This window comes from Wolffia australiana, chromosome 5, assembly GCF_029677425.1.
Source record: "Wolffia australiana isolate 7733 chromosome 5, ASM2967742v1".
In the NCBI taxonomy this organism is placed as follows: domain Eukaryota; kingdom Viridiplantae; phylum Streptophyta; class Magnoliopsida; order Alismatales; family Araceae; genus Wolffia; species Wolffia australiana.
The window spans coordinates 9755623-9772551 of record NC_135839.1 but is presented as its reverse complement, the minus strand read 5'-3'; the positions used below and the strand labels follow the sequence as shown (position 1 = coordinate 9772551).

Here is a 16929-nt window from a genome sequence, read left to right as displayed (position 1 = left end):
TGAGGACGAATAGGGTATCGGATACCGGATATCAGTTTTCCGATATCCGGATTTCGGAGACGGATACCGGATGCCGGATATCTGTTTTCGATATCCGGATATCGGAACCGGTATCCAGATATCGGAACAGGTATCGATCGATAAAAATAAACTATATTTCACATTATACCTGTTAGTTTTAAACGCATTGTATGGTTTTTGATTTATGATCAATGCCCATTAATATATAGTGTGCAATTTTTTTTTTCTTCCATATGGGATAACAGGATTCAAAGTTAATGTAAACTCTGAATCCCGTTATCCCACATGGAAGATATTAGAAAATTTTCTCTGTATAAATTAAATGAGGCCGATAAATTATTTAATATTAAAATAATATTTATATCTATTATCGCTATATTTTAAGAGCGTTATATATAAAAATTATTTAATTAATGAGTACACCGTCCAATAAATAGAAACAAAAATTTCTATATCTTTCCATATGGGATAAAGGGATTCTGGTTTAACACAAAACCCGAATCCTTCTATCCCACATGGAAAAAATTAAAAATCCACAACTGTATATAATAGTTGAGATGTATGATCAAATAGAAAGCTCTTCCGGTTTACCCGTGCCCACGTTATCTATGCGAAGTGTGGGATACCTAATAAATAAAATTATTTTTATTATAATTCGATGTGGATATCGGTTTTTGATATCCGCATCCGAGATCTGATATCGTCATCTGCCCTGTTGAGACGGAGACGGATGCCGACATCGAGACGGATATCGGTATCTAATATCGGCACTGTAGCATCCGATATCCGGTATCCGGATATCGAAAAAAATGGATACCGTAAAATGCCTTTCCGGTATCCAATACAGCATCCGTCCCGATACCGGCATCCGGTATCAGTATCAGGACGTGAGAACCCTACTCCCATCTTTCTCTTCGTTTCCCTTTTCTCTTCTTTAATCTTCTCTCTCTCTTCTCTCTCTCTCTCTCTCTCTCTCTCTCTCTCTCTCTCTCTCTCTCTCTCTCTCTCTCTCTCTCTCTCTCTCTCTCTCTCTCTCTCTCTCTCTCTCTCTCTCTCTCTCTCTCTCTCTCTCTCTCTCTCTCTCTCTCTCTCTCTCTTTTTATCCATCCCTCTCTCTTTGTCCTGGAGACAAGCGAAGTTACTACGCGCTGAGTGAAGTGCCAAATATGAATGGGGGGCATAGTAGTTTCTGCCAAAGAGACACGGACCTTTTGCAAGTTACACCTCTTGATCATGTGCATACATCGTATCTCAGCTCCCTGTCGGTGCCAGCAGTTTTCTCAATATCAATAGCCATATAAGAAACCGAGGAAAACCGCGTTGAAAACGACCAATGACCTAAAAGCAGCGGCATAAGTATTGAAATTTTCTCTTACAAATTCAAAGTCCTATCCCCTCTTATCCGTCTTCTCTCCTCCGTCGGCCATGGCGCTCCTCTCTGTCATCCTCTTCTTCTCTGTCTTATCCGGGGGCGGCGCCCTGGCGCAGGTGCCCGCCAAGGACAGGTTCAAGTACGTGAACGAGGGCGAGTTCGGCCCGTTCATCACCGAGTACGACGCCAGCTACCGCGCCACCCCGCTCTTCGGCTCGCCGTACCAGCTCATGTGGTACAACACCACCCCCGGGGAGTTCTATCTTGGCCTGCGAATGGGCCTGCGCCGGTCCGAATCGCTCTTTCGCTGGGTCTGGGACGCGAACCGCGGCAAGCCCGTCGGCGAGAACGCGACCCTCTCCTTCGGCGTGGACGGCAACCTCGTCCTCGCCGAGGCCGACGGACGCGTCGTCTGGTCCACCGGCACCGCCAACAAGGGCGTCGTCGGCATCAAGATCATCCCCATCGCAGGAAACATCGTTCTCTACGACAAAAACGGTAACTTCGTATGGCAGAGTTTCGATTATCCCACCGACACTCTCCTCCCTGGTCAGTCTCTTCGTCTCACCGGACCGAGCAAGCTCGTGAGCCGGAAATCCGATAAGGAAAACTCCGAGGGGATGTACAGCTTCGTGTTGGAGCCAAAGGGAATAGCTTTGTACATTGCCGCCTCCCCCAAGCCGCTCCCATACTTCAACTATCTCGGCGCCCCGTTCGGGCGTCTCGCCTATCAGCAGCCCACCAACCTCACCTTCCTTCCAGAGTCAGAGTCGGAGGAGAACTTCAGGTGGGAGCTGAAGCTGGTGAGCAACAACGGCGCTGATATCCTGGCCCAGATCAACTACAACGCCAGCATCTCCATTCTTAGGATCCAGAGCAACGGCAACGTCGAGGCTTTTACCTATTACGAGCCCGTGGATATACAGGCCTGGGAGAAGACCTTCAGCTTCTTCTCCGAGGATGGGATTCTCGAAGGTTGCGAGCTGCCCAGCAAGTGCGGCTCGTTGGGTCTGTGCAAGAACGATATGTGCGTGGCTTGCCCCACGGCGAAGGGTCTCCTGGGCTGGAGCGAGTCTTGCGCCCCGCCTAAGATCACGAGCTGTAAGGGCGGAAGCGGTTATGTGAAGCTCGTCGGCGCCGAGAACTTCCTCACCAAGTTCGTTCCCGGGCAGACGCGCAAGTTTGAGGACTGCAAGAGCAGGTGCAGCGCCGACTGCAAGTGCCTGGGCTTCTTCTTCTGGGAGAAGGAGTCCAAGTGCTGGCTCGCGCCCACGCTCGGCACCCTCAACCAGGTCTCCAACGCCACTCACGTTGCCTACATCAAGTCCTCTTGAGAGTCTCTTTCTCAAGTCTCGGTTTTCCACTCTTCCTTGTAATCTGAACCAATAAGCGCGGACAGTACTGGAGTATGGTCAGCGCTAGTGAGACAATAAACGAGCCTCAACAATCAACGCTCAACGTTTCCTTGTTCAATGCTGCCAACTATTGGTTGTTCGTAGAACCTATGAAGCGTGATATTTTCTCCCCCAAAATAGGGATTTCAAGTCCAGCGTATTACTCTTTGGTTCCCAATGAATTCTCAAAGTTGTCGGCTTATTTTTGGTGTTGGCTTCGCATGGAGGCCCCACATGAAGTCACCGCGAGTACCAGACCGGGGCCTGTAGTAAGGGTCTGGAACTTATCTTTATATTTCACATAACCCTCTTTTGGGGCTGCTGCACAATGGCTAGGTCTGATGCAGGTGATTCAGGATGGCTAGGATTGACGCGGGTAGGGTAGACTAGGGTCAAGTAAGGATAAGACAGACCACAAATTAATACAATTGAACCAGAAGAAGACGGGGGCCTCTCCGGAGATGGGGGAACAGGATCACTGGGGGAGAGGTTTCCGAATGCAGGGGTCAATGTGGGTACCGGCCGGAACGAGGGGGAGAAGGGGGAACGAATATGGGGCACCAGCGGGAACTGGAGCGGGATCAAGGAGGGGAGGAGGATACTATAATTCAGTAACGCCACCTGTTCGTAAACGGTTCGTCTGTTCGGGATCCGTTTACAAACCTTTTGTGTCAGATTTTGGCCGCTCAAAAACGGAACTTTTCGCATCCCAAGAAACGCATCTCTGGTTTAGGGAAAAACTATAAGCATAAAACGCAAGAAACTTGGGCGTCTCTGCTCCTGGCTTCATCCTCCATGACTCTCCTTTCCAAGGAAAGGTTAAACAAACATGTTGTATCTTTAAAATAAGCACTTGCCTGAACCATTGTTTAAGGCTTGTGGCGAGGGGAGTCAGGGTGGAGAGGGACGCGGGCATCATCATCGACAAAGGAGGAGGACATGGCCCAGGGCCCTTCAGTGGACGTGGTCTGGCTGAGCCCGGTACCAGAGATGCGCTCGAAGGACTTAAAGAGAATCTCCTCACTGGGGGTGCGGCGGGGGCGAAGGGCGGGGACCTGTACCAGAGTCCGGCCCTCGAGCATGCTGACCACGGCTGACATAGTGGGCCGAAGCGTCGGAGACGGGCTGGTGCACAGCAGGGCCAGGTCCAGCATTTGCTTTGCCTCTTCCTTGGAGAAGTTAGTTCCCAGCGCGGGGTCCACCAGTTCAAGCAGAGCCTCTTTCTCTAGTAACACGTACGCCTGCAATTTCAGGGAAGCCCACCCATTGGTCAATGTAAGTCCTGTTGACCTCTCTAATTCATATTATAGGCATCTCTCTTACCCTCACTACCAATCTATATATGAGTCTACATATATATTTATCACTCTATACTTCCTCTAATTCATCTCTTCCCATCTCTCCCTCTCAATCCATCTAATTCATCTGCCTTTGTATATCTACGTCTCTTTCTCCACTTATCTACTTCTCTCTTTCTTTAATTGCCTATCTCTATCAATATCTCTCTTTCTGTATATATTTCCATCCCTCCTCTATACTTCTACCTTCATGTATCTACCTCTCTCTTTTTGTTTACCATTTAAATCATCTATAAATCAATATCTCTCTTTCTGTATACATTTCCATCCCTCCTCTATAAATGGATTGAGAGAGAAACTATTTCTCTCGATCCATTTATTTATCTATATATATTCCTTAGACTGTCTATTTCTACCTCCCCCTCTCCATCAATCTAATTTTATATATCTCTCGTCATATATCTATTTACCCATCTATTAATTCATTGCTCTCTTTCTCTCGTGGCATGTCTCTTTCAATTTATCTTTATCTTTCTTTGTCTATCAAATCATCCATGTATCTATTTCTCTCTCAATCTATCCATCCATTTTGATATGTATATATATATATCAATCAACGTACATATGTTGCTATCTAGCTAGCAACGTATGTCGATAGCTCTATTGCTCTCACTATCTACGAAAAGCATATGATGAATCAAATGGCGTTTAGGGGTGCATACCCAGTCGAGAAGATAGAAGTAATCCTCCTTCGGTCGGTAACGGGCATTGCTCTTGCCGCTGACGATCTCTAGAGCGACAACGCCAAAGCTGTATACATCTGCCTTGAACGTGAGGTAGCCCCTCATTGCATATTCTGGAGCCATATATCCCCTGAGTAGGAAGGATTGTGAGTCAGAGGGAAAACAGCGGTCATTGAGAAAAGTTAATACAAAATAACAAAAAATTCCTTTCTGGCAATAATCTGAATGTAATTTCGACCTCGTTGAGTAATTATAAGAGTCTCAAGTAAACGATAAATCGAGTAAAAAATTAGAACAAAATAAATAAGGATGAAGGTGAGATATTTTGGGTGGATAATATTCTTACATGGTTCCTGCAATCCGGGTGCTGATATGGGTATTCTCCTCTTCATCAAGTTTAGCCAGACCGAAGTCAGAAATCTTTGCATTTAAGTCTTTATCTAGAAGAACATTAGTAGCTTTGATATCTCTGTGTACAATCTTTAGTGGCGACTCTTCGTGAAGGTAGGCCAAGCCTTTAGCGATGCCAATGCAGATTTTACGCCTCGTTGGCCAGTCGAGTTTTAACTTTGACCCTTCAGTACCTGTCGGCAACATAATTATAAAAACAAGTTGAAAAAAGAACATAAATGGAACTCTGAAAATCAAAATAGAAAGACATGAAAATCTGAAAACATTGAAAAATAAAAATTTTGAAATAATGGAGATAATGAAATACTAAAATAGTGTTTGAGGATTATGTAAAATTCATCATTAATGATTTTGAAATACATGAAAATTTAGCATAGCATTAAAGAAACTGCATATCAAATATCGAATATTTGAGAAAATTTTGAAATTACTGAGAAAAACTTTCGAAAATTATGAAAAATAACATAGAAGACACCTTACACGAAACGTAAAAAAATAATAATAAACCCAGCGAGCAGTAAGGAGAGTTACCAAAAAGGGCCCGGCCAAGACAGTTATTTTCCAAGTATTCATAAATCAGCAGCAATTGATTCCCTTCAATACAGCACCCATAAAGTTTTACGAGGTTAGGGTGCTGGAGTGCCGATATCATGCCTATCTCATTCACAAATTCTCGGTTTCCTTGTTTTGACTTGGCCGATAGCTGCTTCACTGCGATCATGGAACCATCAGGAAGAACTCCCTGCAAGATTTTTGAAATTTCTCATTAAAAGGATATGCACATTTTGAATGCCAGTAGGTTTCGTGCATCAAGCGAAACACCATCATAAAATAAAAAAAAGCTGAATCCATCAATTAATATACAAGTATGCCATTGACCTTATAAACGGGGCCAAATCCCCCTTCACCGATTTTGTTCTCGGGATCAAAGTTCCTCGTGGCAGCTTTAATTTGCCTCAAGCTGAAGGAGCCAGTGGGCAAATCCACACCCTTGAGCTCTGCTTCAAGAGAAAAGGACAAACACAAAACGAGCCATCACATTTAAGGCACGAATATTTGAATATTTGTTCAAGCTTTATGGACAAGAAATGGGTATTTCCGCTTTTAGCAGGATTCATGTTTGACTATCAACTTTCAAGTTGAGACTTAGGAGTGGAAGTTCACGTTTAAAAATCAACTCAGTAGACAGATAGAGAATGAAATGAAGTCACTAGAAATTCTCTAATATCCTTCTTGGTGACAAGATTCTGGTAAAGTCTCAAACGAGTTTTTCCACTTTTAGCCAGATTAATGGTTTACTATTGACTTTCAGCTTTTGGTTTTACGAACAGATGTCCATTTTTAAGAATCAACTCCGCTGACTTATAGTTTAGAGAGTGGTATTAATTCTCAAAAAACCACCAAAATATCCTTCTTGATGACAAGGTTCTGCGAAGAGGCAGGTAGTTACTTGGAAAAAAGAGAATTAACCAAAATTGACTCATTTCTCACCATTCTCGCTTTCCTTTTTCCTGAGAAAGAACCACAGAAGGGCCGCAATCAGCAACATTATGATAATGGTTGAAGCAATAACAATGCCAACAATGGCGCCAATGGATATTGTCTGCTCCTTATCTATTTCAGGTACAAAATCTACACAAGAAAAGACAAGTACCATAATTAACGATGGATTTAAAAAATTTAAAGGGCTAAAAATTTTCCCGATACACATACTCGGTGTGACCGCAATGGCTGAAATAAGTGGACCGTACACGCCTCGTTCTGGAATCGCGTTTGTACCCTTTCCTGCCCACTGAAAATGAATCTCCAGAGTGTTGCGCTCAACAAGCGCAGTAAAATTCAAGATGATTTCCTTCCCAGCGCCTTTGGCTGCTTCAACTATGTTGAAATCTCTAAGTACCTTCTTCCCCTGTAACAAATTGATTTTCATAAACACATGTAGAGCAGTTAAGCGACAATTTTTCTTGAATGAAAGAAGTTTAGCGACAATGAGAGATGAAAAAGGGTGAATTGGACACGATCGACAATAACCTGGATTGAAACGTCAAACACACGTCTTCCAACAGCAGAAAATGTCTCGTCTGGAATGAAGACTATTTCAGCAAAATGAAGTCTAATTGTGTAGTTGCCCTTCTGCAAGCACAAGCCTAAGTATTTGAGAGACAGGGGGCTCAAACGGGCTGACGTGTACAATTCTGCATTCGGCATGGTCAGTGTGGAGGTGTTTCCTGCCACATAAGGCGCTTTGCTTTCACCAATGAAGTTTCCGGTACTACTGTAGGCCCATTTTCCACTGTCAGCCCTGTAATACCTGGAAGCTCCTCCAGCTGACGCGTCTGCTTCAAATTCTACCCCATCGAGGGTAACACTTCTTCCACCGCAATTAATGTAAAATTCGTAGTCTGAGACAAATAGGAGAAAAAAAGTATACAAAAAGTTAAGAACTAATCTTCCTTCAAATTTCGGAAAAAACTTCTAGCACCCACTTTTGGCTTTGCCGTCGCATGGCAGATCCCTCACGAGACATGAGGGAATCCTGAGAAATAAAATAGGGTTAAGAGATGTTCTGAAATCCTTTAAATGTCAGTAAAGTGATGACAAGAAACTTACGAGTTGCTTTTTGAAGATGAGAAACTTGCAATATAGTTCCTGCATGTGAGACAAAAGTCAAAACGATTGACGTCAGGTGATTACACATTTAATACAAAAAGAAAACGATTTAACATACCGTCTATCTCTGTCACAATCGATTGGCGCAGATCTGGTGTCGGTGAGATTATTGAATGAGACATCCCTACAAAAACATAACGCAGAAACCCAATAAGATTCAAGAACACAAAAAGAATTCATTTTTTGGGAGAAATATTGTCCATCGTACACGTATTCCTTGCTTCGTACAACCCAATCAGGCAGAGATCCACTGAGTGCATTGCTCGTGAGGTACCTGCAGTGGGACGTCAAGTTAGATACGCATTATAGTAAAAACAACATAGATCTAAGGGAATTCATTGGAATGATGCGGCCAAACGCATCAGGTTGGATTAGTATGTTCTTACATGTAATCTAAAGCCTCTAAATTCCTAATAGTGTCAGGTATTTCACCCGTCAAACGATTAAAACTCAGGTCCCTGCAAGAAAATATGTAAACGAATGCTTTAGACAAATGATATAGCCCAGGCAGTGATGAAACAAAAGTTCTTAGAACTATTAAAGGATCTTTCAAACATTAAAAATTATTATGGCAGTGTTAGGTGAGTCCTACAAGGCTTTTAAGCCAGTCATGTTCCCAATGTAAGAGGGGATGCTCCCTGAAAGCGAGCAGTTCCGAAGGACCCTGCAATTATACACGCAGAAATACGTTATCTTTAAAGATAACCTGTCTAGGTGAAAAAAAAAGGGGCCGTAGAGCCTACAGTTGTTCCATGTCCCCCAATTTCTCAATCAGAGGAAATCTCCCATCAGGATTCTTCATATCAGAAACTCTCCTACAGATACCAATAAACATATTTAAAAAATAATTTTATCCAAGAAACTCGCTAAAGCTGCTCTTTTAGAGCAAAAGTTGCTTCACTCACAACTCTTGGAGGCTCTTCAGTAATGAGAACTCAGGAGGAAAAGGACCCTCCAGAGACGTCCCTTGCATGTCACTGAAGCGCAGGAAAGAAGAAGATTAAAGATAGAAAACATGCACTCTACAGTTCATTTGAGATAAGACTCACAATCTCTGTAGCTGAGTCCAGTTCCCTATGAAGCTCTGGATCTTCCCAGAGATTGCATTGCCGTCGATCCGACTGCAAGAATATCTTATTAGTTTCCCTCATTTTTGAAAAAAAAATTTACGACATTGAGCACAAGAATTGACGCATACAAATCCATTAACTGCTTCAGGTTGCCAAGGGTATCTGGAAGCTCACCGCTTAATTTATTCCCAGAGAGAAATCTGAAAAAATGAAATTCTTCCTTCTTCTCAATTTCTCATGCATCCGATAAAGATGATGAAACAGAAGAACAAGGCTTACAGTCTGGTCAGATTGGCCAACCTCCCCAGTCCTCGAGGAATTGGGCCTTCCATAGCATTATCCTGCAAAACACTGAACATAACCCCTCGAAAATCAGGATAGAATTAAGAGAAACCCAATTAACCGATCATACTGATGGATTAAAGAGTCGTTACAGTGACTGAAGCGAAGAAATTCTCCCAATGTCTTCAGGAATGGTCCCCGAGATGCGATTGCCAAGGAGCGATCTGCAAGATGTGAAAAATAACTCAACATCTCATAAAAATCTGGTCGAGGAAAAAGAGGGATTGTGATTTAATACATGTTTCGCAGAGGTAAGTCAGCCCAAGCAGCAGCAGGCAACGAACCATTGATGTAGTTCCGGGAGAGATCACTGTTGAATTCCATGACTTCAGAAGCAAAGAAAAAAGGGCAAGAAAGAAGACAAGTAGACTTACAGAAAGACCAGGGAACTGAGATTCCCAAACTCTTCGGGCAGCACTCCAGACAAATTATAGCCCTTGATTTCTCTGCTCGTGATGCAGTTCAATAGAAGATTGGGATTAGATAACCAAGAGTAATTCCAATTAGGTATTCAAGGGGGGAGAATCGTCCTACATGTGGACAATGTGGCAGAACTTCGAGTTCGCATTGCAGTTGCCGCAGGTGATATTGTGATTGATTTCACGTAACCAATCGGTGCAAGGGTTCACACTGAAATTCCACAGCGTCCGCGGAATCTTAAGCTTCACCGCGGATTTCCTGAGCGCAGAAACTGATCGCCAACAGAGTGAGAAACAGGAAGAAAAAGAAACCACCGTAAATCATAGGAATCGAAACAGTACCATGAAATTTGGAAATGATAAAGGAAAGGCACGATTCAAGCAACTAAACTTGGCGAACCAAGGCAAGAATAAAAAATTTTGTCATCATGTTGCGAACTGAAAAGTTCAATAAACAACGGACAATTGGCGAACATAAATCGTAGGAATCGAAACCTGTACCATGAAATTTGGAAATGATAAAGGAATGCACGACTTGCGCAATTAAACTTGGCGAAAAAAGCAAGAAAAAAAAATTTTAATCATCCTCCGAACTGAAAAGTTAAATTAACAACGGAAAATTTGAAGGAAATAAGAAAATTGAGGGGAGAAACGGCTCACGTTCATGGGGAGGGAGAGTCTGAGCTTGTGCTTGAAGGCTGCAGGGAGAAGAAATCGAAGAGAAGACAAAGAAGAGGAGAAGCAGAGATCGCCACGCCATTACCGGCCTAGCAGAATCGCCGATGTCACTTCTAAACGCGGTCAGAGGAACGAAAGTTTCCAAATGGCGGACGAACTGGAAGACGCAACCTCCTCTGTCTTACTGACTCGTGGACTAAGCCGATGTCAATAAGTGTCAACCCACCCCCCATAGATCTTCAAATCTTATCTCTCTCTCTCCTCTATCGCTATCTCTATCTATCTCTTTCTCATTTTTATCTCTATCTATCTATCTATCTATCTCTTTCTCTGTATATATATACAAATATATAAATATCTCCATCTCTCTCTATTTCTATCCGTCTCTCTATTTCTATGCATCTCTCTCTTCTCTCTCTCTGCCTACCTATCTATATATCTCTCTGCCTACCTATCTATATCTCTCTGTCTCTCTCTCTCTGCCTAGCTATCTATATCTCTATCTATATATCTCTCTGTCTCTCTCTCTCTGCCTAGCTATCTATATCTCTATCTATATATCTCTCTGTCTCTCTCTCTCTGCCTAGCTATCTATATCTCTATCTATATATCTCTCTGTCTCTCTCTCTCTGCCTAGCTATCTATATCTCTATCTATATATCTCTCTGTCTCTCTCTCTCTGCCTACTATCTATATCTCTATCTATATATCTCTCTCTATTTCTATCCATCTAGTTATCTCTCTATCGCTCTATATGTATCTCTCTATATATCTGTCTCTCTCTCTATCTCTATATTCCTATCCTCATCTCTCGCCTCATATCTCTCTCTTCCTTTCTCTTTCTATCTCTATCTCTATTTCTATCCCACAATATCTATTACAATCTCTATCCGTGACTAAAAGAATCGAAAAGTATTTTATTGTGTCACTTCCGTTATATAAGAATTCATGATTCCAAGTATTAAGAATGACACGTTTTTTTTTCCTCGGAATAAAATAACAAGGAGATAACCGAACAGATTATATTTATCGAGAAATGCAAAATGATATTTAGATTATATTCATTATGCATTTTGACCAATTGTATTGTTCGGTATCTTTTTCGCTGTATCTGCCTCTATCTCTATCTCTCTTATCTCTTTTGCTATATCTCTATCTCTCTGGGTATACATTTCCTTTTCTCTCTACTATCAATCTATCTCTACATCTATCTAGAACTCTACTGCTAAATCTATCTTTATTCATATCTCTCTATCCCTATCGATAAATATCTATCTACTTCTATGTCTATCTCTATGTCTGTTTCTGTCTCTATCAATCTCTCTATATCTATATTTATCTCTATCTCTCGCTATATTTTTTTCTGTGTCTCTATATCTCTCTGTTTCTGTATCTCTATCTCCATCTCTCTCCACCTCTGTCTCTATCTCCACATCTATCTTCATATCTTTATCTATCTCTATCTCTATTTCTATGTCTATGTCTATCTCTACCTCTTTCTCTATCTCTATCTCTTTCACTATCTCTATCTCCATCTCTATCTCTATCTCTTTCACTATCTCTATCTCTATCTCTTCCTCTAGATGTGTAGGGAATTGACTGTCTGAGAAATGGGCCAATAAGCCGCTGGAATAGGGATAGGATTGCGATCTGGTCAACGAAGTACTACCGCGTAACCAGTGGGTCAGAGGAGAGAGAAAGAGATGGAATCATAGAGAGAGAAAATGGCGGGCCTCGAGCCTTCACATCGGATTTGACTTTGGTGGGCCCCGCAACACAAGGCGACCAATAACTACGGTGGGCCCTCTTTAGGCCGAAATTATAAAAAAGACTTTAATTTATAGCATAGGCTGCCTCATGAGAATCCCAGTAGAAACTTTAATTTTAGATTTTTCAGAATCTAACACGTGTACTTTGAAAACAGCTATTTATAGGAATAATACGTAAAACAAGCCATTTCTGGAAATTCAAATTTAATAGTTTTTCAAATGTCTAGCTGTACCGTTTACTGTGTGACAGCTGGTCACATGTTGAGAGAAGAAAACACGTTAGTAGACGAAAATCAAATTTGTGGACTAAAATCAAAACCAAATCTCATTATTTATTTTTAGAAGTATACAATGTCTACTCAGAATATACATGAATCGGTCATTTCTGTTTTGATTAACAAATTAATATAATGTAATCCGTCGACATAAGGAGCACCCATTTCAAAAAATTATTCTATTATTTGAAATTTGGTTTTCCACCTTCCAATTCATTCTTCTGTTTTCCCTCTTTTCAGCGACCCATTTCCAATCGATCTATTTTATCATCTTCCATGATCTCCTCCTTTTATTCCATAGTTGTCTCTTCCTGTTTCCCAATCATTTTGAAAATAATTTCATTATTTTACCTTTATTCTTCCAATTTGTCAACCACTTTGGCATAAAAAAGTACATTGACCATTTTTGAAAAATGTGCTTCTGCAAACATTAAACATGAATAATCACTTGGTAAAATCCAGTTTTTGTTTGAAACATCCATTCATAGAGTACATAAATTGGTGTATTATTATGTAGTATATGCATGGATGTTCCATTGAAAAACTTGATTTAAATTTGTGTTTTCTCAATGTCCATGGAAGTATTTTGTCATGGTATTTCAATTTTGAATTAAACGGTTATCAATTAGAATCTTCTTATCTATACCATGTTAGCACGTTATAATAATATCATCAACGCATTAAAAATAATTACCAACCCCCCCTGAAATGGTACATTTGAAATGACATGTACATGTTTTATATATGTTTCTATCTATGAGAGTTATTACAAGCTAAAACACTGAAACGCCAGGATAGCATGAGTTTAGATATCAAATGCATACTTTACATTAATAAAATTAAATTTATTAAGCTGGAGCAGACTGCTGGTGACTTGGCGTACCCACTTCTACTATTCTTTTTCATCTTTTACTAACAATTTCTTGCCAAAACACATATTTTACCAATCCAATGTGAACATGAAACGAACGGAATCTAAAAAAATTTATTATAGTGGTTATCACTTTTTAGAAGGTTTTACTCTTATTCTTTGGAGGTATTTTCTAAAACGTGTCGATTCCGAGCCCAAATTAATACGTCTGGCCTGGAAACTCTTATGACTGAAAGCTAATATAATAAAACCGTTGTCAGGATAGAATATAAACTGAAAGAATTAGTTAAGGAGACCATACTTGAGACGCATCCTCGCATTAATTACGGCTCTCGAATCGTCACTTGGCAAAAGAGTAAATGTCATAATAATACTATTATTATTTGTTAATTAGCACATCTTTGTTGACTACTATAAAATATTATATCGCTTCTTCCTTGTTTGACCCATAAGTCGGACCGTTGAGTCATTAGTTTTTCATGTCCAGTGGGCGGATATTTCATGTTTCTTGATGACAGTATCTCGTCCATGGAGGGGGCAATAAAACTGTAAAAGAAGATATAAGGCCAGAGACCAATGAATCACAATTCATTGCAGAAATTTGAAAAAGAAATGCCTTTTTAAGAGCTCTTAAATTTGGGGAAGCCTTTAAATTTAGTATCAGTGGAGGGTTATTTTGAAGGAGAGAGGGAAAAGCACCTTAACAAACAGTCTTCGCTGGTAGTGTTTTTAAGCAAGGAGTGAGGATATGGGATAAAATTAGAACAAGATGATGTAGGAAACTCTTAATGATGTAAGGATCTATGAGGAAAAATTAAGGTGGAAAGTTGTCTTCATAATATATCTCAAGATGATAATATGTTCCTCTGTTTCGTCTTGGAAAAGCAACTCAAATGTGAGTGGCTGAAGGTAGCTGGGTGGAGATGTAGCTGGATGGTTTGAAAACATAACTTGAATGTTTTTTTCATATTCGATCATCCTTCACAAATACTCGAAGATTTTAGAGCTTTATGAGTTTATTGACTGTTCAAGGAAAAAATACTCGAAGATCTCATATGAACTAATTTTTAATAGTAATTATGTTACCACTCAACAGAGCATAAATTTGTCACTTATATATTCACTCATATAATTTCGCTGGATAGTTTTCTCAGGTCTCCATGAGGTAAGGAAACCACCAAGAGATAAGTGTCTTAGTAAATGATATGAGAGAACCTCCATATGAAGTACTATAGCACAAAACATCATAGTTATTATATTTATGTAGTTAGAATTTTTTCATGCCCCAACTTTATCTGGTTTCTTACTTCTAGTAATTTTGATGATGTTTCTAATTCCCCAAAATATATTATTAAGACATAAATTTCCCCATTTCAAACATTAGTCAAATACCATTTTTTTTACATTCAAGCGAGCTCATTTAGTTGGAATTCATTAATCCATGTAAAATATTTATTGGAAAATAGTCACCTGCATTTCTAAGCAATGTATAATAAATAGATAAGATATACATTCCATTTCATCCCGATTCTTGAATATATTTTAATTCAATTAAGAAATATAAGCAAGAAACTTTTAAGAAATAATCACTGCAACTCTAGACCTTTATCAGTGACCAACCTTTGAGCCTTTGTCAGAATGAAGTTCAATAATATATAACATGAATAGTACATAACCTTTCATAATTTATATATCACATACGAGAGGCATAAGAAGATGATACGATGCTAGTAATCTAATAATCTAAATTAAGGGGGGAAAATCAAATTTAACAAGTATCTTAGGGAATGTGAATATTATAGACGTAATCTAGGAATGGCATTGTAATAAATCGTAATAAGTGGAGGATGATTATAGGATTATCCTAAAAATATATGTGAAATAAGATACAAATGTACTATATATACTAAAAAATGTTGATTAAAAAGAGGTATTAAATACGAAGAGGGCATTAATGATAGGGAGATAGATTAATAAGTGTATAATGAGAAGAATGAAGTAGGGTGAGAGCAAGAATAACATAGAAATATACAATACACTTGGACATAAACCATATGAAATCAATTATCAGCATAAAGTTTGGGAAATCATAGATTTTTTTGTGAAAGAAGAGGGAGGAATCGAAGTGGCTTCCAGCCATAATCCCTCAAATCGAATTCATAGATTTCCTGGTTATATATTCCACAGATCAAAAGTGAATTAGTTCAAAACGTATACATAATATCACGTCTAGATAAAGTGCCATTAGTCTCCAGCTCCTCCTAGACTTTGTTCATATGTCAAAGGTGTTGGGTTATGTGCTTTGGTTCATCGATGGAAAAACACGTTCCATGGATGCGGAAGCGCGGTTGATCAATTCTCAATCGATCTATAAAACAAAACATTGCTAGTACCTTTTGGTGAACTCTTTCCACCCTTGACATTGCCGTTCCGAGATCGTTCTGAAGCCGTTTACGCGTCCGGCCTCTAGAAGTATCCACGCGATCACTCGGCGCTTGGATCTCCACGTCTTCTTCTTCAAATCTTCTTGAAAATCTAGAAGATCTCCTCACCATGAAGACACTCTTCCTTGGATGAGTGGAGAAGAGAGTGGAGAGGGGGAGAGGCTCTCAAATCAGGCTTGCATGGGTGCTTCAAATGAGACCCCTTTCCCTCTTTATATTTCACTTATGGTTTTTCTCAAAAAACCATCCAAAGTAAAATATATCCACCAATGCCCCTATGACCTTGTGCGTGTGACCCTCTAGGCCCATGTAAATAACTTCAATGGCCCAATAAATTTATTGATCAACCTTATTAATTAACTATATCAACATATAGATTAATTAAATAAGGATCGATTTAACCCAATCGATAGGTTAAGTTTCCAGCCCGTGGGGTGCCAAGCTACACCTCGTGCTCTAGAAGACCCCGAGTAGTCTCGAACTCTCTCATGGAACCTTTACCGTCATCGGTTACCGTGTATGTATAATCCATCATCCGCGGGAGACTCTCGAATGACTTAGAGTGTGGTTTATCGTCAAACCCTAATCCGTCATTCGAGTAGCACTGATGCGTAACGGGGATCATTGGAGAACGCCTTCTCCAATATCCTCACTACCCTGGCCAGAGATTTTTCTTCATCGTCTTCCTCGAGTCAATCTCCTCTTACACCGAGGGCGTATGATCTCATCTTAACCATTCGATCATCTCCGTAAGCTTCTTACTACATCCGATCTATAACTTATTTGAATCTCATGATTTAAGGCTCGTAAGTCATAGTCAAAATGTAGTCTTCAACTCACGAGATGTCCTTGGTGTCTCATGTCAGTGGATCACTTATACAACCGTGACTTGAATCAACCTGATTGACGTTTAGGTATAATACCATTCAGGGTTCATATGGATCAATTCAGTGAACTCTTTCTCCAAAGAGCACCCACTATATGTCCTTAGTGTCACCACACTAATAGCCACATGATCAGTTATACTTATCGAATGAGTAGGATCAACTAGTGCTATTCTATCTGGATAATTCGATGTTTGTCTCGACGATCCTCGAATAGGAATATTTAAAATACATGTTTAAAGATCAGTGATCACTGTATTATGATCTC

The 16929-nt window shown here is 40.3% G+C and overlaps 2 protein-coding genes across 3 annotated transcripts; one reads left to right on the top strand and one right to left on the bottom strand.

Moving 5' to 3' along the window:
- The first annotated feature begins 1393 nt into the window (after positions 1 to 1393).
- LOC144703025 (EP1-like glycoprotein 2) lies at positions 1394 to 2965 on the top strand. The gene has a single exon (XM_078575098.1). The coding sequence runs from the start codon at positions 1447 to 1449 to the stop codon at positions 2725 to 2727; it is 1281 nt and encodes a 426-aa protein (XP_078431224.1). The 5' UTR covers positions 1394 to 1446; the 3' UTR covers positions 2728 to 2965.
- Positions 2966 to 3606: 641 nt separating this feature from the next.
- On the bottom strand, positions 3607 to 10618 carry LOC144703022 (putative LRR receptor-like serine/threonine-protein kinase At1g53430). Of its 2 annotated transcripts, none has more exons than XM_078575095.1 (24): positions 10401 to 10618; positions 9856 to 10012; positions 9696 to 9767; positions 9560 to 9631; positions 9414 to 9485; positions 9259 to 9330; positions 9108 to 9179; positions 8959 to 9030; positions 8815 to 8886; positions 8653 to 8724; positions 8502 to 8573; positions 8296 to 8367; positions 8118 to 8183; positions 7968 to 8033; positions 7850 to 7888; positions 7726 to 7775; positions 7271 to 7641; positions 6953 to 7148; positions 6731 to 6871; positions 6119 to 6240; positions 5771 to 5981; positions 5175 to 5412; positions 4808 to 4958; positions 3607 to 4028 (listed from the first exon to the last, which is right to left on the bottom strand). In XM_078575095.1, the coding sequence occupies exons 1-24, from the start codon at positions 10498 to 10500 to the stop codon at positions 3657 to 3659; spliced, it is 3000 nt and encodes a 999-aa protein (XP_078431221.1). In that variant the 5' UTR covers positions 10501 to 10618; the 3' UTR covers positions 3607 to 3656. The 2 variants fall into 2 exon arrangements, with proteins under 2 accessions (XP_078431221.1, XP_078431222.1); XM_078575096.1 differs by having other exon boundaries at positions 6119 to 6237.
- Between the last annotated feature and the right edge of the window lie 6311 nt (positions 10619 to 16929).